Genomic DNA, 22,760 nt, shown 5'->3' on the forward strand with positions numbered 1-22,760 from the left:
AGCAGGTGGGCAGTGAGGGGAGGCCTCCAGAATAAGGGTTTTCTCCAGGATACCTGTGGCAGCAGCAGGAGCATGGAGCAGGCCAGCCATGGCACCAACTGTCCCTGGGCAGGCTGACCTGTCACCTCTGTGTGACAGCTGTGGAGGGACAGAGGGTCATACCCCAGCCAGGGGGGGGCCGACAGAAGAGAGAGCTGGAGCCCTTCTGTTCTGGAGCCAGGCTGGGAGAGCTGGGATTGTTCAGCCTGGAGAAGGCTCTGGAGAGACCTCAGAGCCCCTTCCAGTGCCTGAAGGGGCTCCTGGAGAGCTGGAGAGGGACTGGGGACAAGGGATGGAGGGACCAGACACAGGGAATGGCTTCCCACTGCCAGAGGGCAGGGATGGATGGGATATTGGGAATTAGGAATTGTTCCCTGGGAGGGTGGGCAGGCCCTGGCCCAGGGTGCCCAGAGCAGCTGGGGCTGCCCCTGGATCCCTGGCAGTGCCCAAGGCCAGGCTGGACAGGGCTGGGAGCAGCCTGGGACAGTGGGAGGTGTCCCTGCCCATGGCAGGGGTGGAATGGGATGGGCTTTAAGGTCCTTTCCAAAACCAGCTTGTGATTCCATGACCTGACCACAAGGCCCAGTGGAGGTCAGTGGAGCCCATCGCCCTTGGAGCAGCAAGACTGCCATCAGAAATTCTGCCCTTTGGTTGGGACACTGCCCAAAGGAAATCCTCTGGGTTAGCTGTCCTAAAATCGTGGGCATTCTCAAGTCAGTCAGGCAGTAACAATTCCATTTGAAATCACAAACCTGTATTCAAGTGTTGGTGGAGCTTTAAGTGGTTTACCTGCTTTATAAAATAAAATCTCATTTGAATTTACTGTTTGTCTAAATTTTGACAAACAGTATATTCAAATATATATCTGCAACCCCTCCGGCAGCCCCAGTTTGGCAGTGAGACAGGGGCACTGGTCTGGTGATGCCGGGGGAAGCCAACATGGGCCACTCTGAGAAAGCAAAAGGAGGAGATTCCTCAGAGAAACTCTGAAACCGCTTGGGGAAAAATACCTGGGAGGACATTAAAAACAAAAAACCCAGTTTCCACCTCTGCCCCGTGCCAGGCGCGTTACTGAGGAACGGCGAGAGGGCACATCGTCGCTCCCCTCCGGCACATCCAGCCCGCCCAGGGCCGCTGCGCTCTGGGATCTGCCCAGCGGGACGTGGCCGGCTGGCAGATGCCAAGCAGCCAACAGGTCCCCAGAATGCCCAACCTGGGGAGCCGGGGGCCCAGCTGTCCGCCCAGGGGTGCCCTCGCCTGCCCAAGGGCCAGGGCGGGCTGCTCCTGCTCGCCTGGGGAGCCGGGGCTGTCTGGGGGGGAGGGTGGCACTGTCAGACCCCGCCGGCAGCTCGGGACTCGCTGTCCCCGACACGGCTGGGGACACGTTCCCGAGATGGCTGTGCTGGGGAAGGGCCGGGCGGCCTCGGCAGGGCCGAGTGAGGGAGAGGCTGCTCAGCTCATCGGGGCACGCGATAGGAAGCGACAGCGCGGCGCTGGCACCACCGGCCCGTCCCCGGGGCCACCTGAGAGACGGAGCCGGTGTCAGGGCGATTGCAGCCGCGGGGTGATGCCTGCGTCGGGAACGGGCTGGGCCGCGCCTCGAGTCGAGCGTGAGCCTCCGCTGAGGCAGCTCCTGGCTCTCGCTCGGCTTCCCGAATGCGGCCCGGAAGGGGTCAGGGTGCCACCCGTAGCACCGGGAGGCGATGTCGGGTCCGTGCCGCGCTCCCGGCAGGACGGGATTCCATGGGAGAAGGCTGCAGCTGGGGCTGGCCAGGCTTGTGCTGGGGCAGGAAGTGGGTGCTGGATCCCCCCCAGGGGCTACAGTCACCCAGGCGGTGGTGAGGGCTCCAGCACTGGGTGAACGGCGCGGAGCACCCCAAAATGCGGATGGGGGGCTGTGGCACCCACCTATGCCCACCCTGTGGGCTGTGACACCCCTGTGGGAAATGGGGGTGGACTGGCACCCAGTGCCTTGCCATGCTGGGGACTCATATGTGATGTGGTGACTCCGGGAAGTATTGGGGCTGCTCCACTCCATCCTGCTGCTCAATTCACAGCGGGGATGAATATTTGATCATTTGATACCTTCCCATTTTCTCGGCCCTTCTGTTCCCCATCCTTCCTGTGTGGGCAGCCGCAGTGGGGCCACAGGGTGGGCACAGAGCACCCACTGCAGGATCAGCCTCGGGGGAGCAGAAGGGGTCTGGCAGCCATCCCACCCCTGCTCCTGGGGAAGGGCTGAGAAGGGAGCAGCACAGGCAGGGCTGGGGGCGCAGAGAGGGCAGGGCAGTCCTGTGGGCATGGGCCTCTGCCCCCACTGCAGGCAGCACCACTGCAAGCTGCTGCAAAATCCTGTTTCCAAGGAAACATGGGGATCCCACAGCTGGGAGAGGCAGAGCTGGAATGGGATGAGATGCTGCTGGCACCCTGCAGCTCCTGTCTGTGGGTGATGCTCTCCTTTTCCCAAGCTGGCTGGCATCAGTGTGATGCTTGGCTGGGGGCAGGAGGGTCTCTTCTCTTCGGTGTCTCTCCTCTCTCCCTCGCATCCCCTCCCTGCCTCCAGCTGTGAACCAAGGGAGAAATCAGGCCCTGCTGCCCTCTTGGGGGCTGGGGAGGGAGCTGGACCCTGCACTGCAGGCTCCTGGGCTTTGGTGGCACTCAAGGGTGCCTTTTGAGCAGCTACTGAGAAGTCCCTGCCTGCACAGAGAGCTGTAACCCCACATTCCTGTTGGGGTTCATTGGGAAGGACTAGTTAGTCCCCAAAGTCTCACAGGAAAGCAGTCTAGAGGTCAGGCTCAGGGCATCCATCTGCTGACCCACAGCAGGGCCACAGGCAAACCCCGTTTCAGATCCCCTTGTGCCCCACAGTGGCTGTGAGGAGGGATCTCGGTGTTGCCCTGACACCAGTGCACTGGGCAGGGTGCTGAGCCTCCCTCCAGCTCCCCTCAGTGATGCCACAGAGCCTGGTCACTCGGGACCTCCCACAGCTGCAGGGGTGCCCAGACACTGGTGACGGCCCCAGCAGGCAGGAACTCATCACCTCACACGTGTCACAGAGCCACTGCCTGCCAAAGCCATGGGGAGGGGTGTTTCTCCTGCCGGCTCCAGGGAAAAGCCTGCTCTTTCCCCAGCTGGCTGACTCCCTCCCGCAGCCAGGCTGCAGACCAGCTTGGGCTACAGCCGTGGCTGCTGCACAGGCCAAGCCTCAGGCACTGGGGGTGCTCTCCGTGCCATCCCGGAGCACGGAGAGGCGGGACTGACATCCCGCAGATGTCCCCTGCCACCAGGAGGCACAGCACCCCCCGTCCGCCTCCCATTTCCCCTCTGTGGCGATGGAGAGCTGCACCACTGCCTCCCCTCCTTGCTCCTGCCCAAAGGCAGAGCCTGCCAATACCCTGGGGGTACCCAGGAGTTCAAGGGCTTCCAAGACCGGCTGCTCCATGGCAGTATCCCCATGCAGCTCCAAGCAGAGCACACGTGCAGGCGTCAGCCCTGCTTTAACCTGGAATGGAGCCCTGTTTCCTACAGGCTGCCCGAGTCCCCAGTTTAGTTGACCTCACCCCACCTCTCCCCACCAGGGTCTGTCTGAGCCCCTGGGAGGGCCCAGGATTGCTCACTGAAGGTACCAGAGGATAATTCCCTCTGCTCAGCAACCACCCTGCCACGGGGTTGGAAGAGGAAGCCTGGATACTAACCGTGGAGCACCTTTGGGCCAGGAACACTTCAGACATGCCACAGATGCTGCAGGTTGGTTTGGAGGCAAACCCACCAGTTAAAAAGGCTCAACTACTTGCCCTAGTATCTTTATGCAGCAGACTGAGCCAGCACTAGATTAATTTTATTATGCCATGATTGAGGCTGTTGCTAGGCTACAGCCCTGCTCCCTAAACCCATCCTACTGCAGGATTTTCCCACCATCACTCATCTGGCTGTTCTGGGGCATCCCAAAGGACAGGGAAGTACCATGGGCTCCCCAGGCACCTGGACCCTTGGATGCAGGGACATTGCAGGCAGAAAACCCACTGTGCCCCCAATCCAGCCCCCACCCAGGTCCATCCTAGTCCAGGGCTGGGGGCAGTCAGGTTGCCCCACAGCCCCCCCCAAAGCCTCCAAGAGCACTCACAGCTTTACACATTAATTTTGTGGCCTGCTAAAATCCAAGTTCCAATGACTTTTTCATGTTCACTGCTGGGAGGAAGGAAGCAAATTCCCACCCCAGGCCTTGGCAAGCTAGGGAGACTTGTCGTGACTTTATGGGAGCAACAGAAATAGGGCAAAGCTGCATCCCTCAAAGGGCACCATCAGGGCACTCCTCGAATGTGGCCCTTGGCATTGACCATGGGGGATGAAGAAGGCTGGGTGCCCTGGTGACACAGGCTACAGCTGTGGAAAAGGCCAGCCCATCCCAGGGTCAGTAGGAGAGGGATTATATGGGAATCATTAAGAACCAGCCCTGGCCAGCAGGACAATGGTGGAGCAGGGACAGAGCCCCATTGGTAAAGGGGCTGTGGAGAGGGAGCAGCACTTAAACAAGAGCCCTGGCAAAGTAACAAATCAGCATAAATTGTCCAGGAATAAATCTGGATGGCAGTGATCAGACAGCTCCTGAGCGCCAAGCAGAAGGTGATGGAGAGCTTTCCACAGGTATCATAAAATCATGGAATGCTATGGGTTGGAAGGGTCCTTAAATATCAGCTGGTTTCAACCACTTGCTATGGGCAGGGAAACAGCTGGAGTGGTGGTGGCACAAACTGCAGGGACCTGTCTGCTTGTCCTGGGCTGGTTCCCTACCTGCGGTTTGACAGCCACGGGCCAGGTATCAGCCATGGTCCCTTTGGCATGGGCCCTGCAGGGCTGGCGCAGGTGGCTCAGCAGCTTGGATCCCTGGAGGGAGGAGTTTTATGTCAACCACTAGGACAGACTGATGTAAGAAGAACCTTTTCAGCAGGCTGAGCCAGCCACCTGTACCAAGGAGACCTGGGCCATCAGGAGGGTAATGCTGTGCACACAGGAGGAATCCTGGGGACAGCAGGCACAGAACAGAGGAGGTGGGCAGCTTCAGGCCATTGGTGCAGGGCAGCGGGAAGGTCTCCCCAAAACTTGCTCCCACCTGAGGAGCCAGGAGGTTGTCAGGCATGGTGGAACCTGCTGGGCTCAGGTCAGTGTCAGTCTGCTCCTGAGTCTGACTGCACCAACGGCCCCTCTCAGCACCCAGTCCCCTCTGAGCACCCACAGTCCCCTCTCAGCACCCACAGCCCCTCTCAGCAGCTGCACTGTCACACACAGGAGCTGCCAAGTGACAACAGCTGTGAACTGTCACACTGGGCTGTCCCACTCCAGGGATGGGTACAGCAAGGAATGCTCCCCAAACAAACACCTGCAGAGAATGGGACAGCACCTGGGCCATCCTGGCCAGGAGGACATTGGGTGAGAGCAGGGGCCCTTGGAGCTCTGTCCTGGCTTATCCTGAGTGCTCTGGCTCCAAGCTAGCACAGTGGAAGCCAAGACACTTTGGTGGCCCTGGAGATCCCAGGCAGGCAGGGGAGCAGGCACTACCCTGTCCCTGATGGATAAGGCTTCCCATGCTGTGCTGGGTAAACAACCCCAGCCAAAATGCAGTGATAAATCTGCACTTTTCCCTCCTACTGCTCAAAACCCAGCCCCTGCAGCTCTGACCAGCACTAGCTCCAAGAAAACGTAGCTCCTCAGCCTCAAGCTCTTGATTTTTTTTTTTTTTTTTTTTTTTGATGAGTGATAAAAACCATAAGCAAATACCCTGGTACCTGCAGAGATGCTTGCAGTAACTATTTATATCATTGTGATCCTGCAGAAGCTTCCCCATAATGACAGGCACGTACATACTTTTTATATTTAGCTTCTTTGAAAGGATGGCAAGGGAAAGCCTGGCTCAAACAAGGCCTATTTACTTCTCCCCTCCCTCACGCTTGCTGGCTCTGGGTCACAGCTCATGCTGTAGCTCAAACCAGTTCAGCATTCCCTGGAAAAGGGAGAAGCCCAAGCCTAAAAAGACCAGGTTGGACAGGGCTTGGAACAATCAGGTCTACTGAAAGGTGTCTCTGCCCACAGCAGGAGCCTGGAATCAGATGAGCTTTAGGGTCTCTTCCAACCTAAATCATTCTGGGATTGTGTGTATTATAAAAACAGCCTTTTTGTTGCTTTTCCCTTCCACACTCCCACTTTACCACAGGGTGGGGATTTCTCTGGCCCTGCTGCAGAAGCCAAACCATGCCACACACCCTCCTGTGGCTCGAGCGTAGGTAGAACCAGCCAGTGTAAGCAGATCCTTGCGCATCTACTTTTCTCTTTTACAGGAGTATTTTGGAGCAGAATGATTCATCTTTGCTTGTTTTTGCCTCAGCTCCTTGTGCTGGCAAGCTGCAGGGAATGTGGAGGCTCCTACAGCAGCAAACCTGGCACAGGAGCCAGACACACCGAGGCCAGCCCCAGTCAGCAGGGACTGGCCACCAGTACAGCCCCCTGCAGCCACACCTGAGCAAACCCCCGCCCCTCCACACTGGGGGAAGCAACAGCTCCCTCAGGGCAGACATCAGTTCTGGAGAAAGAACTCATGGTTTTTATGTTCAGCTCCTTTTCTTTGGAATGAATTTTAATTCAGCACCCCCTTCCCGTGAGGTGTGGGAGCACAGCAGCACAAGGAGGGACACACAGCTCCCGAGCCCAGGCACAGAGGCTCTGGGGTAGAAGAAGATGTGCAGAGACAAGTGTACAACAGAGCTTTATAATCAGAATGGACTGTACCAGGGTTTTTCAACGCAAAAATGGAACATGACTCAAAGTCCTGATGGAACAGAAGCACTTTCGGGACTGCAGCAGCTGAGGCTTGAACTTCCACCTGCCTTTGCCCAGAAGGGCAGCAAACCGGTCCCGTCTCAATCTTCCTTTTCCTCCCCGGCTGTGCAAAGTTTGAACTGTCCCATGCAATTTCCCTACAGTGCCACGTGGAATGCTCAGAGGCAAATGCTAATGGCAGACAAACCTGAACAACGCACTGCTCATACAGCAAGAAACCAGTTTGTTTTATAGGGAAATGGTTACAAGTGCATTTTGGGCACAAGAAAAAGAAAAATGGAGCAGGAAATGCCTGCTGGTCAAGACAGCTCTGGAACGGTTAGTGGATCAATAGAACATTGCTTTATAGGGATGCAGAAGGAAACTCCAGTTTGGATTTCATGGCTGACATTTTACAACAGAAAGGGGTGAGGGAGAACAAAACCAAACCTCAAATCAACTTACAAGGAAGAGGGGAATGTAATGCACAGAACCTGGAGGAAGCTTCACCATCTGAGCTGAGCAAGGGACCCCAGACCCAAGCCAGTAGGGGTACAGAGGATTGACCAGCTCCATCAAACACAGAGACTGCTGACTGAGACACAGGTGAGTACCAAGGGGTGGCCAGAGTGCCCCTCCAATGGCTGCTGAGCAGGTACTAATCCATAGGTTTAAGTTCAAAGCAAAAACTAAAAGACTTCCCAAACTCACGGGACAGAGGAGGCTCTCTGCTTGGGGCAGGAAAGTCAGCACACTGGCTGGCTGCAGGATGGACAGAGGCTGGAGCAGGATGGACGCTGCTGAGCTGCAGTGCTGGTCCCTCTCGGCACAGAGCAGCAGCCAGGGTTTACAGCCTGACTGGAAAATGCCTGAGAAGCAAATGCCTTGCCATGCCAACACTGCCCTGTAGCCAATTCTGAAGCTCTGGATATCTTCATTTCCACATGGAGTCATGTCCCTGAGAGGTCCCAGCAGCAGGGGATTCTGGAATATGCAAATTCAAGGGTGGGAAATGCAGAAAAACACTGATTTTTTTCTCTCTTTCAGGTTAGCTTTGCACTTTTCATTGTCTTCCCAAACTGCATAGCAGCTTACATGTAGTGTCTGAGACACTGGGGCCACGGAAATCAATGGGCTTCATGAATTCCAACAGCAGCACCAGTGAGGGTTAATTAAGCTGCTGTGCAGAAAGGTCCTGTTCAAAGGACTTCAACAATCACACTCTCTCTCACACTGTCCCTGCGCCTGCTGCTTTAGAGAGCTGTACCATAGCATGATCTGCTTGACTTAAAGCTCATCAACTGCTGGGTGAAGCAATGGCAAATATAATCTTTCTCCTTAAAAAAATAGGAAGGATAAGAAGTTAAAGACTTGAGACAGTCAAGCATGATGTGTTCATGCAGCATGTTTGGTTGCACTCCTCTTAACAAGACAGGAATTTCAGGTGTGCAGGAGTGGAATGCAGCAGGGATGGAGCATGAGGCAGGTCCCCTTGCCCCACAGCCTGCCAGTAACCTGATGGGGCATCTCTGCAAGGAGAAAAACTGACAGCCTGGCAGCAGGCCTGGGAGCCATGCCCTGAACCTTCCCCTGATTCATGTACATCTCAGCTTGGTTTTCTTTGTGTAACGATGCACCAGAGCAGCACACATAGATGTAAAGCTTTTGTTTTGCTCATTCTGGTTTGAGAGATCATACAGTGAAGGGCCAAAGCTTTACACATCTGTGCCTGTCCTGGGGTGACTCATCAGAGAAGATGGAGACAGCCATGGTGCAGAGTCCACTCGCAGCCAAACTACAGCTCCTCGTAGTCCCCCCCGCCCCGTGGTTTGCTCACGCCGGCTCCTCCTCCGCCAAGAAAAGCCTCAAGTTCATCTATCTCACTGCTTTTCTCCTTGCTCTTCTTTTTCTTTTTCTTTTTCTCTTTTTCCTCTTTGCTCTCCTCCTTCTCTTTGCTCTTCTTGTGTTTGCTCTTCTTTTTCACTGACTTGTCCTCTTCCTGCAAAATGAGAACATTTTTATTAGCAAATGCTCTGAGAGTGCCAGTGACCCAGGATGTACTGCCCTGACACCTGACTCTGAAGAATGGTTTGGGCTGGAAAGCACCTAGTCCAACCCCCGTGCCATGAGCAGGGATGTCTTCAACTGAATTAGGACTCTTACTCAGGTTGAAGCACTGAAGACCCTTCTGTAAGCTTGGACAGAGAAGCAGACAAACCATTTGGGTTATACAGGGCACTGGTCTTTCTGAGAGTTTGTGCCCAACAATACCACGGTACTGGACAGGCTTAAATGGCACAAAGCCTCCTGCAGGCTTCCCTCACTATCCACGAGATATATGTTGTGGGCACCCTTCTGCTTGAAAATCATGGTGCTATGAACACAGTGTAGCAGAGAGGCACTGCTCTTCCTCATCCTGTATTTTACAAACTCACACACTCCCTTTCCAAAATTCAACTGCTCTATAAGCTTGCTTTGAAGTTCAGTGGTCTGCAGAGCCTAGGAGGCAGAGATCAGAGGTGCAGGATGTGAGCATAGAAGGGAGTCCACCAAGTCCCTTTCCCAAGGAGGAAACCACGGAAGGCCACGTCTGTTCTTGGCAGGTGGGTAACACGGCAGATCTGTTTAATTAACAATACCTCTTTGCTTTTCTTTTTCTTCTTCTTTTTCTCCTTAGAAGCTTGTTTATCTGTTAAAACAAACAACCAAAAAACAAAACAAAACAAAACAAAACAAAAAAAACAACCCAGAAACATTGTGTTTAATTTAAATGATAAGAGCTGTAATTCTGCCCTGGCCCCATTTCTGAGAACAAAATGCTCCATCCTGGGCATCCACGGGCAAAGGCAAGGCCAGCACCCCAGGCCAAACTGTGCCCCTTTGGGAAGCAACACAGGCCCCAGCACTCACACCCTGACTGAACCATATCTGTCTCGTTTAATTATGAGCATTATATGATCCGTGTGATCAACACTGACCTAGCATTCACTGAGTCACAGCTACTAAGAAACACACCTAGAGTCTAGCTCTACAAACTGGTCCAAAGGCCAAATTTGGGACTGGACTGTTATTTCCAGAAATGAAGAAGAGCTCTTGGGAACAGTTCCCCTCTGATGGAAATCCTCCCAGGCATCTTCTCTGAGGATGACTGAGGACACGGTATCAGCAGATGGGACACCCTGGCAGGCCAACACTCACTGCTGCTCACACTGTATATGGAAATGACATTCCCAAAGCATCCCTGCTCTACAGGGGTGAATACTTTCACACTACCAAACAAGTCCCAGAGTCCATCCCTGTCACATGTGTCAGATATGATTATGGCTGATGACTTGGTTGCTGAGTGTCCACTGCCTTTGCACAAAACCTCCTTGAACAGGGGACTACCTGCTTGGCTGCTTCACAAGAGGCTTCACAGCAGCACCACTTTTCACATGTGCTGTTTGACTGTCACTCTTACCTACAAATACCTTTTTCCTCAGCTGATGTGTAAATGCAGCCATGGAGAAGCCTAATTGCCAGTCAAGCTCCAGTCACTGATGACCGAGAGATGGTTTTATATTTATCACCAAAAGAGGAGATAGGAGGAACCCACAATTAATTATTTAAGAATCTAAACTGAAGTTAAATTATTGACCTGGGCCTCTGCAGATGCACTTACAGCTATTTCAAGCTCTGCTGTTCAGCAGCTCGGAGTGACAAGCTGACGGAACCATGGCAGCCTGTGACACCTTCCTCACACTTTTGGAACAGCTATTCAAGGAGTGCTCTCTGGTGCTGCTCACAGCTTTTTTCCTTCCTTAAATCTTTAAATTCCCATCTTTCATGCTGACATTGGGGCAGGTCTACAGGAAGTTGCTTTGCAGTAATGCCTAGACAGCAGGAATTTTTTGCATGAATAGGATCCCACCCCATCTTTCTCAAAAACAGAAGAGGAAATTGGCAGGGTATATCAGAGCATTTTGTTCAAGTTGATCCAAATTCTGGAGGGGGTGGACACTGCAATGCAATGCTGAACACCAATTCCCAAGCACATAGGGCTAAGCAGAAAGGCTTACACAGCAGCAGCTTGTGAAAGATGTGCTTCTGCTTGCAGCTGGGACAAAAATAACCTATGGCTGGTGCCAGGGAGAAGCCAACTTCTCATCCTCATGGGGAAAAACTTAAAAGCTATTTATGCTGTGCTAAACCAGATTACGACTCACACAGGGCACTGCATGAAGTTAGAGGGTATTTTATTTAGTGCAAATTGGTTTGCTGGAAAGACTTTGGAAAAACCAGATGCCTGACAAACAAAAGCAGCAAGAGTGGAAATAAGGTGTGAGCTTTACCTTCCTCACTGCTCTCCTTGGGACCAGCTTCTTCCAAACCCAAGCCAAAGAGATCTGAGTCATTTTTCAGTTTAAAGGAGGGGACTGTTGATTTCACAGGTTGGGGTGGCTTTCCCAGTGAGGTATCATCATCAGATATTTCAGAGAGATCTTCTCGCACTGGGAATTCATTCTAGAGAGAAGCAAAGGCAGACAACACTGACAAATACTTCAACCAAAATCTCTAACCATTTTGCATACAAAAATGTCAGATGTCAGCAGGTGGGGAGGAGAGAAGGAAATGCCAGCTGAAATGAGCTGTTATTGCCTGGAAATCAATGTCCTGGATCTCATGAGCTCTAATTTTTGCCTTGGTAAAATGCCTCAGTTGCACTGGTACTGACAAGGGTGTTCTGAAAACTTCGCACTGGGGCTGCTGAAATCAAATTCCCAATATAAAGGGATTAAATGAGACCTTCAACTCTGTTAGCTCACCAGCATCAGCTTCCTTCTGCCCTGGGGAGGCATCTCTGTTCTGGGAAAATCCAATCAAATAGACTGAAAACTCCCCTCCAGCCCTTAGTGACAAATGCTTTTTGCTGTGCAGCTCTGTGGGTCTCAGGTACCAGAGGCAGCAGGGCTGAGGAAGCAGAGTGTGTCTGCAGAATAATTCCCTTCAGCAAGCCAAAAGGGAATGTGCTCCCAGGGCAAATCTGCCCCTTCAGCATGAGCTAAAACCCAGGATGTTGCAGAGCCTGGAAATTACCCCAAAATCCTCCATCTCTGCAAGATGGGAATGGAAAATCAGTTTAATGATCTTCTGATACCTGCCAACTCATCCTCTTCAGAATCTGATCCAACCTTTCCTTGTATCTTTGTACACAGATGGAAAACGGCCCCACTGTGCTGCTGGTCAGGCACTGCCCCCACCCTGTTAATGGCAATGGCTGTACTGGTTTGCCTGACCAGTACACCCTGCAGTGGAAAAGCATTCACATGCTATGGAGCATTCCTGGGGTCAGGCATTCCTGGACACTGCTGCTTTCTCATCAATCCCTTCTCACTGCAGCATGCAAGAGATGGAAATTTGCACCAAATACTTTTGGTTTCATATTGTCAAGAAAAGCAGGAAGTTAAGATGCAAAATGAATAGAAAATTACTTAATAAACAGCATGACACATGAATAAGGTCAAAGAAACTGTGACAATAGCCCTTTCAACAGGACTCCAGAATGATAACAACTGAGGGAAACCCCCTGAACACCAGCAAACCCAGACATCAGGACACCCCTGAACAGCCATTGCCCATCCCAAATCACTGCTAGCAGTTTCCAGAGATTGCTCTGCAGGTTGTGAGAAGTGGTCACCAAACTCAGGGATATCTCAAGCCATGCAGCAAGTTCTGACCAGTTCAGAGAAGAGGTGCAGGACAAGTGTCTTCTCCACCGTAATACAGGGTAGGTGTGGGGGGACCCCTGGTATATTTGTTTTAGCAGACACCTGCTGGCACGTGCTGAACGTCACAGACCTTACAGCTACCTCTGCTGTCCTGAAAAGTCCTTCCCAAGCAGACCTTCCTTCTTCCCTTTAGGCTTTGCCAAGCAAATTTTGTGATGCCTTTTTATTGCTGGATTGACTGCAAGGAGTTCACTCTTTCCGGCAGAGACACCCTTCTGCATGTTAAAGTTCACATGAAAACCCAGTAGCTCTGCATTTGGCACTGCTGGACTGGCTAAGAGTAAACAGCACAGTAAAACACCCAAGCATAAATCTTGTTTGTGTCTGTAAACACAAACTTCATGTTAGGGAAGGTCTAGCCTGGATATTAGGAAAAGGTTCTTCCCCCAGAGGGTGCTGGCACTGCCCAGGCTCCCCAGGGAATGGGCACGGCCCCGAGGCTGCCAGAGCTCCAGGAGCCTTTGGACAGCGCTGCCAGGGATGCCCAGGCTGGGGCTGCTGGGGGGTCTGGGCAGGGACAGGGGCTGGGCTGGATGATTCTTCTGGGTCCCTTCCAACTCAGGGTATTCTATGGATCTGTGATTCTATGGGGTTCTTGCTGCCAGGTGGCTTCCATACTCAGAGCATTACTGGGTTTGTGCTCACATCAAACTCTGCAGGTTGCTTAGTAACTGCTGCTGAGGGAGGCTCTGCTCATGGCAATGCCTCAACCCTTCCAGCTCAGCTGGGCACAGCTCACAGCAACACGGGCTGTTATTTACCATCTTTTTCTTCTGGCTGTCAGAATCTTCACTTTCAAAGTCTGGGTCATCCATAACGAATGAGAGCATCTGAGTAGCTATTGGTCCCTCTTGATCACTGTCAGACTCCTCAGGCTTCTCCTCTTTGACCACTTTCTGCTTGGAAGCAAGTCCTTTGCTTTGGGCAGTGGCCTTTGAGGCCTGGGCTGCTGCTGTGGGGCCAGCAGCAGGAGCTGCCAGGCTTGTGTTGCCTTTGCTGCTGTTGTTTCCTTCAGACCCAGAACGGGGAGGTAAACTGTCAGGAGGCTTCGGGTCAGTTGCTTTGGTCAAAATTGCTTCACTCTGGGGTTTCAGAGAATTTCTGGAAGACCTGAGAAGAAACAAGTTGTCAGAGTCTGTCCACCCTATTCTGTGGAGCAAGGCACAGTTAACAGCTAAGCCTGCCTGAAGGCTGCATCATGCATCCCACTGGGAAAGGCAGTGCATCCTATAGTGGTGTGGGGTCAAATGCACCACTCAGGCTGAGGACAACCCTCATGTGCCTAATCCTAACCTTCACTCCACAGGATGTGGTATGTGGAGAACATCATCATTCCCCAGCACAGGGTGTGGTGAGTGACTCCACTCCCTTCACCCAAGACTTGACTCCTCTCTCCTCCCCACACCACTACAAACAGCCACTCTGGTGCTTAGTTCCAGGCTCTTGTTCAAATTTGAGGAAAAGCATGCAGAACCGCCCCACTGGCACAGGAGCACAGTGCTCCAAGGCACGGGGTAAGACACACCACACACAGCAGTTACACCTACAGTAACTACAGCCCCAGCCTACAGCTGAAGAACAGGCAGACAGAGACACCAAGACTTCCCAAAGGCCACACACAGTCAGTGGCAAGATGGAGGAGAGATCCAGGTTTACCAGCACAACCCCACACTTCAGTCTATGCTCTGTACCTTTTTTTTTCCTGCTCTGTGTTTTTGTCTCCATCAGATATGAGGATGACCTTAGAATCCTTCACCTCTTCCTCTTCCTCCTCCTCACTGGAGAGGGTGACGTTCTTGCTCGGCACCCGTTCTGCTGCCAGCATTGGTCCGCTGGGGATTTTGTCATCCAGATCCACGTCATCTTGGAAACCTGCCACCATGGGGTTCCCTCCAGGCGCCTCTCCATCACTGCAACACAAAGAGTGATCAGACACAGCACCCCAGGAGGTGCTGGACAGACCTGCCTCCTCCTGCATGAACACTGAGACTAGCCTGGCTTGTACAGCCAACTTCTGGGGACATGTCCCCAGCCTGGGGCAGCTGATGATTAAAGGGTTGGAGCACCTCTGCTTTGGAGACAGGCTGAAAATGAGGATAGTCAGGCCTGGAGAAGAGAAGGCTCCAGGGAAGTGTGAGAGCCCTGTCCAGTGCCTAAAGGGGCTCCAATAGAGCTGGAAAGGGACTTTGTACAGGACGAGGAGAATGGCTTTAAGCTGAAGGAGGGCAGGGTTAGACAGGATATTGGGAAGGAATTATTCCCTGTGAGGGCAGGCAGGCCCTGTAACAGGGTGCCCAGAGAAGCTGTGGTTGCCCCTGGATCCCTGGAAGTGTACAAGGCCAGGTTGGACGAAGCTTGGAGTAACCTGGGATAGTGGAAGGTGTCCCTGCCTGTAGCAGGGGCTGGAATGGGATGGGCTTTAAGGTCCCTTCCAACACAAACCAGCTGGTGATTTTGTGATTCTGTGCGCTGCCAGCCTTCCCTTGCCACTGTCCAGCTCAGGCTGGACCTGCTCCCTGCAGGCTGCAGCAGTGGCACTGGCCCTGCACCAAAAGGGCCACAGCAGGATGTGTCACAGAGCAGCTGCTGCCCCTCAAGCTGGAAATGAGTGGCTGGAGAAGATCAGCCTCAGAGGTACAGAGAAGCCTGTTGCCACAGCTTCATCAGAACATGGAGCTCCATCCACCATGCAAGGATCAGTCAGTCAAACCATGGGAACTGCCTGTCTTCATCCCCATATCCTGTAATTAAACCTAATCATACACTGTCACTGCTATGGGAGTTCACTGGCAGCTATTAGCTTCCTGGAACCATTTCTATTTCTGCAGTGCTCCCTGAAGCAGGCAGATACACAGACACCATAGCCAAGCTTTAACATTGCCCAAATTAAATTAACCTAAGGACATACTGCCAGAGCTGGGAGTCTGTCAGCCTCCCTGGATGTAGCACAGTTCTGTGTTCAAAGGCAGCTTGAGAGAGCTTTGCAGCTGAAACTGAGGATTCTTGTCTGAATGTCCCTAGGACTCAATTTTAACATTTTCTGAAAACTGTGCTCATGTCAGGAATATAGATATTTTCCCCAGGCTCAGCTGATGAGCCTCTGCCATCACCTTTCCTTGTTCTATTTGTTTCATCCACAAGAGATAACCAGCTCCTTCCTGACAACCCCACACGCAAGTCTCTGCCCTTTTAATGATGCCACCTGGATGGTATAAGCACAACCTTCTTTTTATACAGAGACAAAAAACATAGCTTGGAACAGATTAGATTGTACAGACATAAACAAAACCCTAAAATCCTTTAACTGCAAGTAAGTGGTGTTCCCAGCACAGGCCAAGCACTGTATGTGCTGGGAACACCACATACATAAGTATGGTGTGCTGGTGAGATGAGAAATACCCTAAACAGAGCTGGGATGATGGCAACTGCTCACTCTGGCTCCTCTACATGGCTGGGTACTGCTTGACAAGATAGTTTAAAAGAGTTAATATATATGCCAACAGACAATGGAGTTGTTTGTGACAACGGGACAGCAGTGATCACAACCAGTGCTTGTCTGGGCTGGAGTGCTAAGACAAGGACAGGCCCTCCCTCTGCTCTTGGTGTGGATTCCTCTGCTCTCAGGACCTGCTCTCAGCGCCCTACTGAGCAGGGCCAGGCTGCTGAAGAGCCCCTTCATCACTAACACTGCTGCTCTCACACTATGCCAGGAGGGAGGCACACAGCCCAGACACACAAAGGAGAGGAAAACTGGTGCCCAAGCAGCCCCCAAAGCTGGAGGAATGACAAGTGAGTGATTCCTGAGGTTTTCAAAGCACTGGCAGGGTTTTCTCTTGAAATGCACTGAAAAGAAAATGGAGTTGCATCCTAAAAATGGCAGGATATTATTCTGAACTAGACACATTGCCTTTCCTCAACACATCACTGCTCTATTAGGCACAGGGGCTCTTAAGAGATTCCTGCCACTGTCCTTCCAGACTCCACACAGACCTGCAGCATTTCCACCTTTCCCAGTCCCAGTGGGTGTACATCCCTGTGTGTACACCCCCTCACCAAAGTGGGTCACATCCTTCTGCAGTGAGAAACCTGCCTCCATCTCCAGCCAACACAGATCACTGAGCGACAGCGTTAAGAGCAGAGCAGTGGAGTGAATATACATCAGGAAAATCACTGCTTCAGTATAAACAGGCTCTGACAAGGCAAAACTAGGATCAGCTTGTGGTCCTGAGCTTCCAGCTGGAAGGAAGGCAAAGCATGCAAAGCAAAGCACATTGCACTGCTCCCTGCAATCCTTGAAGCGCTGCCAAGCTGGCATGAGCACTGAGCTCGTGTGGCTGCAGGTTCAGGTACCCCCCAAAAATAATGCTGCTCACTGAGGTCTGCTCTGAGCTAGTGACCACAGAGACTGCTGGGGTGTCCTCTGTGAGCTTCCAGTGTGTCACCGATTGGCTGCTGGGGAGGAAACAAACCCTGATGCAACCTGAGCTCACAGCCTCAAACCTAGCTGGGCTGGGTTCCCACAGCCCCAGGAGCTCAAGGGCTTCTCTCACATCCTTTTGCGGGGCTAACGAAAGAGAAAAAACCCAAGCTGTAATAAAGCAGGTAAATTGAGGGAATCCCACGCTGCAGGATGAGCCTGTGTGGCTGCTCTAGGAGATGTTGGTCTTCTACTGTGAACCTTCCCTCCCTTGGGCTAGCACAGCTGGGCATCATGGAATCCATAACAGACCCATAAAAGCAAAGAACCACTTCAAAGCCCTTCAGATGTAAGGACACACACATCTAATCCATCTTTAAGATAAATGTCTAAGGATGCAGAAAAGAAAGATCAGGAACACTGACAGGTAAAGCATAAACTGGCTTTCAGACACCTTCAGCCCCCCCCCAGGGACCCAGGCTGCCTGACCCAGCAGGAGCCAAGGGTGAGATGCTTTGGAGCCAGATTAGGTCCTCTGGCGCACTCATATCCATGCTGGCTCAGGGCATCAGGTTAAAGAGCAGCAAATTAAGTTCTGAAACAGCAAATTGGGAGATTGAAATACCTTCCTAATTAACTGGTAAAGGAACTGATTCTGGGAGTTCTCTACTGCAAGTCAGAGAACCACAACGTGTCACTGAACAAAACCCAGGACGTCACTGCAGGCCTGGGGTATGCCAAGCTGAACAAGGTGCTCCTGCTGCCAAGAAGGCCAATGGTGTCCTGGTCTTCATGAGGCAAAGCACTGCCAACAGATCAGGGAAGTGATGCTGCCCCTCTGCTCTGCACTGGTGAGGCCACAGCTGGAGTCCAGTGCACAGCAAAGAAAGAGTGAATCCAGTGAGGGGCCATGAGGATGATTAACTGACTGGAGCATTGCTCACATGAGGAAGGGATCTCCCACATGAAAGACAGGACTGCTCAGCCTGGAGAAGGCTTGAGGAGACCTTATAAAGGTATTTAAACAGCTGACGGAGGTACAAAGAAGATGGAGACAGGCTCTTTTTGGTGCTGCCCAGTGCCAGGACAAAAGGCAAGGAACACAAACTGTAACTCAGGAGGTTCCCCACGAACATAAGCAAACACTTTTTCCACTGAGAGCATGCCTGAGCACTGGCATGGGTTGCCAGAGAGGTTGTGGATTCTCTGGAGATACTCAAAATCCAAAACGGTTCTGGAAAACCAGTTCTGAGCGGCCCAGGAGGGGGAGGTTGAACTGGATGGCCCCCAAGCTGCCTTCCAACCCTGTGAATGTACCTCAGTACACTGAGGTGTTCCCAGAGCTCCCTGCAGGACTCATGCTCAGAGTCAACAAGGCGATTCCTCTTGGGTAGGAGAAGTAATTTCACAAATTCTCAAAACATGGCCCATTCTTCTGCCACATCTTCAATGACACTTCAGTCCTGGAGCTTACCCTTGGCTACAGCACACCCAGGCATGCTGGTGAGCTGTGTAAGCTCAACACTCAGGTATCTGCTTCAAAATGAGCACGAGACCTGAATGCATCTTGCTGGGACATCCTCAGGCCTTGTTCTTCACTCAGATACAGGGGAAAAGCAGCTTCCAGGACTCCATTTTTTGAAACCAATAAAATCTCCCCAAGGTTTGAGTGATTCCACAGATCTACTGTGTTCTTTAGGCCAGAGATAAATTTCTGCAGCAGATTTTATGGGAATTACAACCACCTCCTCACTGCAGCAGAAGCTGATTATCGAGGACAGTGCTTACAGAACTGGAATGTTGTTCCTAGCTACTGTGGGGCTGTAAGTGACATCCTGAAAGGTTTCCAAGATTGCAGGTGATGGTCCGAACCACATCTGCATCTCTGGCTTATTCTCGTAGGCCCTTTTTGGCAAGAAACAGAATGGAAAATTGCCAGGCTACTAAGAAAACTGCATGATATATAGAAGAAACCAGAGCAAGCCATGGATGCCAGGTTGCAGAGGAGAAATGAGTGTGTGAATTTGCAGGGACGTGCTGCAATGTTTTCTCACAGGGAAACAGAGCTGTTGTGACTGCACTGGGTATCACTGTGAGCAAAGGATGAACTCTAAACAAAGGAGCAGGGTTCTCGCACCCCTGTCCACCATGTTTGGTTTTTTTATACAGTTTAACACTTATTTGCTTCCAGTGACTGACACTCTGGAGCAGAGAAACCTTTGTGAAGGATCAGCCTCCCAACCACAGTAGAACTGCAGCTCCAGAGCTCTGAGGGCATCTCAGGACCCAGTCCCTCAGAAGGTCAGGCTTGGCTTTTCTGACAACTCCTTGTTAAACCCAGGAAAATATCTCAGCTCTGCCACAGCCACGAGCAAGATGCTTTGTAGGCCAGCATGCTGCCAGCAACCCCACTTTTTTCTTGCCTTTTTTTTTTAGTTTTAATAAAACATCCACGTGTTCTGCCATCACAAGGGATGATGATTCAGGCTGACCTGCATTACACAGGCATTGAGACTCACAAACAGCACTGATTTAAGGTTGTTGTGGTTGAAGTAGAGAACACTGGGTCTTGACAAGGATGTTAAAAGAGGCAGAATTCACAGATGAGCAGTGTCCACGCTTAATTAGTCTCCTGGTTAATCCAGTGTTGATGACAAGAGGCAGCAGGCAAGGAATATTCTGAGCAACGGATACAGAGCCTGAGAGTATGCTTAGGTTACCTCTTAAGAGACAGTCTGCTTTCAGACACCTCACTGCACATCCTCTTGTCTGAGCAGTTCAGTATACACAATCCCCTTTTCTTTTTTTGGTTAAAAAACACCAAAGCCAGGAAAAGAAAAAAAGGGAAAAAAAAAAAAAGAGAAAACACAGCTCATGGCATAAGCACAGCTCTGCCATTTTGAGGAGATAATTATAGACTCACAGACTGGTTTGGGTTGGAAGAGGCCTTAAAGCTCAGCTTGCTCCAACCCCCTGCACTGAGCAGGGACATTTTCAACTGGATCAGGTTGCTCAGAGCCCCATCCAGCCAGACTGGGAATGTTTCCAGGGATGAGGTATCCACCACTTTCCTGGGCAACCTGTGCCAGGGCCTCACCACTCTTCTTGTAAAATCCTTCTTCCTTGTACCTAGTCTGAATCTCCCCTCTTTTAGTTTCAAATCACAATTTCTTGTCCTATTGCAGTACGCCCTGCTAAAATCTCTGTCCTCATCGTCTCTTAAATATTGAAAGGCAGCAATAACATCTCCCCAGAGCCTTGTCTTCTCCAGTTGAACACCCCCAGCTCCCCCAGCCTGGCTCCAGAGCAGAGGGGTTCCAGGCCTTGGAGCATCTCCATGGCCTCCTCTGGACTCTCTACAGCAGTTCTACATCCTCCTGATGCTAGCCCTCAGGGCTAGAGGCAGCTCTGCAGGTGGGGTGTCACCTGAGCAGGGCAGAACTCCCTCTTCCCTGCTGCCCATGCTGGGGATCAGCCCAGTTTCAGGGCTGGGGCAGGTCCAGCTCTCACCCACCAGCACCCCCAAGTCCTTCTCCCCAGGGCTGCACTCAATCCCTTCACCCTCCAGCCTGGATTGATCCCAGAGTTGCCCCAACCCAGGTACAGCAACTTGAGCTTGGCCTTGGTGAACCTCATGAGGTTCCCATGGGCCATTTCTCATATTTTCCAGGTTCTGGATGACATCCTGTCATTCAGGAGTGTCACCCACACTACTCAGCTTGGTGTTATTGATAAACCTGATGAGGGTGTCCTCAATCCCCCTGTTTCATGGATGAAGTCCATGTCTCAGTACAGATCCTGAGGAACACCACCCATCTTCAACTGGACATTGAGCCATAGATCACTACTCTCTGGATGTAAATATCCAACCCATTCCCTATCATCCATCAAATCTGTGTCTCTCCAATTTAGTGAGAAAATTCTGGGAAGAAACACTAGACACAGAGAAAAAGGAAGGCACCCCCTAAGAGTTTTTTTAATTCTGCAGGCAACCATGCAGTGACACTCCCAAAGGAGCATGACTTTCTCCATCCTTCCTTCCAGAATCCCACAGAGCTACAGAGTACTCTGCTTCCAAGTGTCCTCCACCATACCCCAAATCCATTTATAGTGCCTCAGGAATGACATTACCAAGTCATAGAGGAATTTCGCCACACTTTGTGCCTCTGCAGAAGGTAAATATTCATTAAGCAAAACATAGTATCCCTGCAAAGTGCACTATGTTCCAGAAGGAAAATATCTCAAATGATTTCGTGTGTTCAGCCAGAAGGAAAATCCCTTCCTGACACAAAGGGCCCAGTGGTTTAATCTGGGCACAAAGCAAAACAGCAGCACCAGGAAGGTGATAATCTGCTTTTTGTGATGTTCCTCCTTCCCAGGGAGCAGTGTGTGTGTCACTAAATGGGAAACAGTGAATGCTATGACTGACCATTGCACAGCCAGAAAGCCTCTGGGACAGCTAACTGCTCTGGAATCAGGGAATGGTTGCACCATGTTAGTCAGGCTGCACATCCAGGTGTGTCCCTGCTGGGGACCTGCCATCCCTGCTGCCACCCTCCTTTTCTTACCTTTCACTATCCACACGGTGTTTGGCCTGTGGTTTCCCTTTGTCTTTCTGTGGTGCTGGGTCTTCCAGAAAGCTGTGGTCCAGGCTATCCTCAGGAACAAAGTCCTCCACGCTCTGTACCTTGGCAGGGGCTGCAGGGTTGGGGGGAGGAGTGGCAGCAGCAGGATCTGCATTAGCAACAGGAGTTGTAAAACAATGGTGTCACCACAAGCAAGACAGAAATTGGCTTTTTCCAGATCTGTGCTGCCCAGGGTGGCAGCAGCCATGAGGCAGGACCCTGGTTCCACAGCAAGGGAAGAGGAAGGTTATGAACAGGATATAAAACAGCCCAGAGTCTGACATGAAGGCAATCACAGATCATGGCTGCTGTGGTTTAGAATGCACCAGGCTGACCCAAGCTTTTAGACAGACTGAAAACCTTCCTGGCAAGGCCTGGCTCTACTCTCCAGGGAATGCTATGACTGACCGTACCACAGGTTTTATTACACCTGTGCTATGTGAACTCCTTCTGGGGGATGTCCCTTCACTATTCTCTTACCTTTTCCACATTGTTCAGTTCACCCTCTCTCCTATCCTCTTGCTTTTTTCAGCTGTAACTGTCCAAGGCAGAATTGTTCACATTGTGCTTTTAGATGTTTTGTGTAAACGAAAGCTCAAGAGCTACCACAAATAGAGAGTGACTTTAATACAGTTAATTTGTAGAAACACCTTTACCCATCTTCAAGGTATCAGGATGAAAACTCATGAAATTAGCATAACTAAGAAGCCTGAAGTGATTAACGTCTCCAGAATTTGCAATACTCAATGTTTTTCCTCTGCTCATGCTGCACTTTACATCTAGACTTTTCTTTTGGGTAAAACAAGACTTGTGCCTTTTTTTTCTAGATTTCACTCTCCTTAGCACAACTTTCAGATCACTTCTACATACCAACAGTACCACTAATGCCACAGAGTAGCACTGGTGCAAGCTAAACCACAGCCAAAAGAATTACTACTCCAAGACTTCAAGAGAAATCTTAAATAGTAACTCCCAGAAAAACCAAGTATTACTTGGTAACAATGATTTTTTTAGCTGCTTTCCAGTGAATTGGTGCCTGGGTACATTCCAGCGGAGGTGCAGGCCCCTTGGCACACCACTGAAACCTTGCAACACTGACAC

The 22,760-nt window shown here is 51.4% G+C and overlaps 1 protein-coding gene across 1 annotated transcript in view; it reads right to left on the reverse strand.

Moving 5' to 3' along the window:
* Positions 1–6,779: 6,779 nt before the first annotated feature.
* RABL6 (RAB, member RAS oncogene family like 6) overlaps positions 6,780–22,760 on the reverse strand; it is a 53,372-nt gene continuing 37,391 nt past the window's right edge. The window contains exons 10-15 of the mRNA XM_054646425.2: positions 21,603–21,768; positions 14,309–14,527; positions 13,379–13,727; positions 11,181–11,352; positions 9,489–9,538; positions 6,780–8,848 (exon numbers count right to left, since the gene is read on the reverse strand). Coding sequence (XP_054502400.2) covers positions 8,645–8,848; positions 9,489–9,538; positions 11,181–11,352; positions 13,379–13,727; positions 14,309–14,527; positions 21,603–21,768 — 1,160 coding nt within the window. The 3' untranslated portion in view covers positions 6,780–8,644. The remainder of the gene's footprint in view (positions 8,849–9,488; positions 9,539–11,180; positions 11,353–13,378; positions 13,728–14,308; positions 14,528–21,602; positions 21,769–22,760) is intronic.

Source organism: Agelaius phoeniceus, chromosome 21, assembly GCF_051311805.1.
Source record: "Agelaius phoeniceus isolate bAgePho1 chromosome 21, bAgePho1.hap1, whole genome shotgun sequence".
NCBI lineage: Eukaryota > Metazoa > Chordata > Aves > Passeriformes > Icteridae > Agelaius > Agelaius phoeniceus.